The sequence below is a fragment of the Diaporthe citri genome (assembly GCF_014595645.1).
Source record: "Diaporthe citri strain NFHF-8-4 chromosome Unknown scaffold_6, whole genome shotgun sequence".
Lineage (NCBI taxonomy): Eukaryota > Fungi > Ascomycota > Sordariomycetes > Diaporthales > Diaporthaceae > Diaporthe > Diaporthe citri.
The window spans coordinates 1,204,237-1,207,820 of NW_025064851.1; the positions used below are offsets into that span (position 1 = coordinate 1,204,237).

At 53.8% G+C, this 3,584-nt stretch overlaps 1 protein-coding gene across 1 annotated transcript; it reads left to right on the plus strand.

Moving 5' to 3' along the window:
- Positions 1-1,018, plus strand: INS49_012349 (uncharacterized protein; the record flags this gene model as incomplete). The annotated part of the gene is made up of 2 exons (XM_043173053.1): positions 1-88; positions 567-1,018. 2 exons carry the CDS (start codon positions 1-3, stop codon positions 1,016-1,018), a joined length of 540 nt encoding a protein of 179 aa, XP_043022350.1.
- Between the last annotated feature and the right edge of the window lie 2,566 nt (positions 1,019-3,584).

Consider the following 3,584-nt stretch of genomic DNA (forward strand, 5'->3'; position numbering starts at 1 on the left):
ATGCCCGCCTACATTCGTCACCTCCTGGACGAGGACATCTCGGACTACGAGAGCAGATGCCTCGGTACCGAGACGTTGTTCACGGACAGTAAGTTCACTGCCTCTATTTTGCTATCATTGATCACATGCCACACTGTTTGCTCGCCTCCATTGATCTTACAGCATGGCTTTCCACTACAGAAACATGTTGTATTTGACCTACTCCATTACTTTCAATGTCACGATCCGCACGAATGCGTTTTCTGTCCAGGTGCTGCCTACAACAACAGCATCACAAGCACAAACTCATACCTTTCACCCCACCGTGGCAAGCCGGCGATCCACCAGAAAGAAACAATTGCTGACCCTGGATTGCATCAGCAGCACTGAGCACTATCAGTCATCGTACCGGACGCACATTCCCGTTAGAGAACGAGAATGATTGCGGTATTACAAGTCCAGAGGTGAGCTTGATACTCACACATCCGCTTCAGCTTCGGACCATCGCTCACAACAACTCGTTCGATCATAGAACGCACAGCCCTCGAGCGAGGCCGCCTTCACCATGACATCGCCTCGTGCCCCAGAGTTGAGCCAGGGAACTCAGAGGACTGATACCGCCCCCGAAGAGTCGCTGTCTGCCTCTGACGGTGCTCAGACGCACCCGGCTGTTTTCAATCTTCACCTTGGCCCTCGCTCCTACCGGCTACGGCCTCCTGTGGCCGAGCGACCTCATTCAATCTTCGCACCGCTTCCAGAGATCGAGGGTCCTCATGCATACGTGCTCATGCTTGCAGCGACCGAGCTGCCTCTCAGATATGTGTACCTGATCCCTGCGACCGAGGCACACCGTTCAAGGGTGGTACTGCGACCCGTGATCGAGCGACCTCTGTCACCAAACGTCAAGTTCAGGTTGGAGAGGCAAGACATTCACACTGGAGAGACCAAGAGCGTTGGGATTGTGGTGGCAAGGTACAACATCGACACTGGAGAGACCCGGAGCGTGGGGTCCATCAGGCTGGGGCTTCGATACACGTGAAGGTTTGGTGTGAGTGAGCAGGGTTCCCAGGACTTTTTTCGCCTCGGCGCAATGATAGCCCATATTACCTTCCTCTCAAGCAAAAGCCCGAATTTTTGACAGGGTCAGATGATGAAGTGGAGATGGGGCTTCAAAATAAGGCGGACAGGAGAAATTGGTTGGTTCATGATGGACATTTCAGAAGTTGGGTTGGTGTGGGATAGAAGGACGGCCCTGGTCCTTAATCTGAAAACCAATAACGCATTGCAAAATTGCCTCGTGCTTTTAGCAGATGTGATGATTTACGGAGCAGAGTTGCCAGTATCAAGGTAATACGGACCGTTGGACCGCTATGGTTTGGGAGAAGGCCAGTCCTGACGAATATGAGACAAGCTATCCGCGGCTGATTATCTAACATTAAGAAAGACGCCAGACCACGATCCCAATGAAGTCCAAGTCAGGGAGGAGAAGTGCGCAAAATTGATGACCAGGAGGCCACGTAAGCAAGTCTTGACAAACATCATCGGTGTCTTAAGCTCTGCAACACACATCCTTTCCATTAAAACAATGCTATCTCCCCTTCAGCTGGCTGTTGAGACAAGCAAGTCCAATGTCCAGCCCCAGAAACCAGATCAAGCAATCAGATGCAGGGCTTCGCCAGGACGAACCATGAATTCATATCAGGGAAACATTGACAGCCCTGGCGTGAAGCCCATCCCATAGCCGCAGGGCTGTTGCGAGTCCCACAGCGTATTACTGCAAATAAGCTGATCAAAACCTGAACCATTGGGATCTTTTGGTCGTGGTTATCAATGCAACAAAATCTCGCATGCCAGCCTCACATCTGGTAGTGACCCATGTCTCAACCCATCAGCTCGGCTCGAGTGTCACCTGGCCACAGCGTCAAAAGTACGCACGCCTCGCGAGCACAACGCACGTATGGGGAAGGCCAAGAAAACAAAAGGAGATGTTCACATTGTATGGATACAACCGCCCTCCTCACCCAGGCATGATCGACAGTCCCCCAGGCCCAGGCCCAGGGCACGCGCGCGGCCTGCGCGGCGCAGGGCCCAATCGTCCCAGGTGCCTGGATACGAGTAAGGCTGGCCTGGCAAGTTCCGAGGCCAATTGATGATAACCTGGGAGGCCGGACCCCTGGCGTTATCGTGGTGTGTTATGCGCGCGCCCGCTGCGACGGCCTGTGTTTTGCTTCTGGTCAAAACCTGGGCAGACTTCAGGACCCATCGACGAGCGCCCAGCCGCCGACGTGGTAGGACCCCGGACGAGCTTGTTCTTCCGCCTCGATGCACGCATCGGTTGATGGAGGCGAATTCTTGTGTTGCGCGGAAAGTCACCTGAAGAGTAACCCCCCCTTCGCCCGCCCCCAAGCCTTACCTTGCGGCCGCGGCTGCGGTGCGGTAGTGCGTTACGGTATCACCAATCCACCGTCGCCAGTAGAAGCCTGCGATCGGCATGGAAGCCTCACGTCTCACATATGCCAGATGGCATATGGGAGCGAAGTATACCCGACAGCACGGGATAATTATCGAATGCACATAATGGGAGTGCCGACAGCCCAAGCGTTTTCCTAGTCCCGATCCGATCGGCTCCGCAGATCCGTTGGAATAAGGGTCCTGAATCTGGGTTTCGGGAAGAGGCATTATCCTGGACAGGCACGGCAACTAGTTGGCGGGTGGAGGGTGTCTAAGCCAACTTCATCGGGGTGACGGGCAAGAATTGAGGGTCGAAATGCCTCTCCAACCGCGACGATCACTTTTTTGACTTTGGATGGCGCACCTTTTGTGGGGTAAGTCATGGTTTGCTTGGGAGGGAGAGAAGACATTGCGGCGGGGAAAGGTTCTCAGAACTTCATATTCTCCAAGAAAGCATTGGGATAGACATATCGAATTGATCACAGACCCAATCTAACATTGCCTTTCCAGAATCCGGATGCTGCGGCTTCAGACTATGGCTCAAGGCCCAAGTGGTAGATATGCAGTTTTGTACACATTTTCAATAATTCGTTTCCTTTGCTAAATCTGGCGCTGCATGGCTCGGACAGCCACCTCGGGCCGTGCTTGGAGAGCCTGCAAGCAAAAGTGATCTGTGGCACCTGAGCGCTCAGGATCGCTGTTGCGTCTCTCGCTCAAGCAGGGAGGATGAGCTCGGTCTCAACATTGTCGATATGTGGCATATTATGTACCTAAGATTGAAGATCTCCAGGCCAAGAGAGGGGTGGAATGTAGTGAAGTAGGTGTGTGAATGCATCCAGGGCGAAAAGTGAGGCGGACGGGCTTCGCGTTGTGCGGCCAACTAAAATGCACCCACGCAGCAGGGATTAAATCCCATCGAACCTGAGAATTCATGCAAGCAGTTGCGATTAGCTTGCCTGCACGTATTCCATGCGGCAAACCGTCGCAGTCAGCGAGTCCATCGACATGGCCCAGCGGTGAGTGCGGGATGGACCAAGTCCTACTAGCCCCGACCTGCCATGCTACCAAGGCTGCGGCGGCCATAATCTCGCACACACCGGTGCTCAAGCCATAGGCGGCAGACCCGGAGGCATGGACAACATAAATACCTCCAA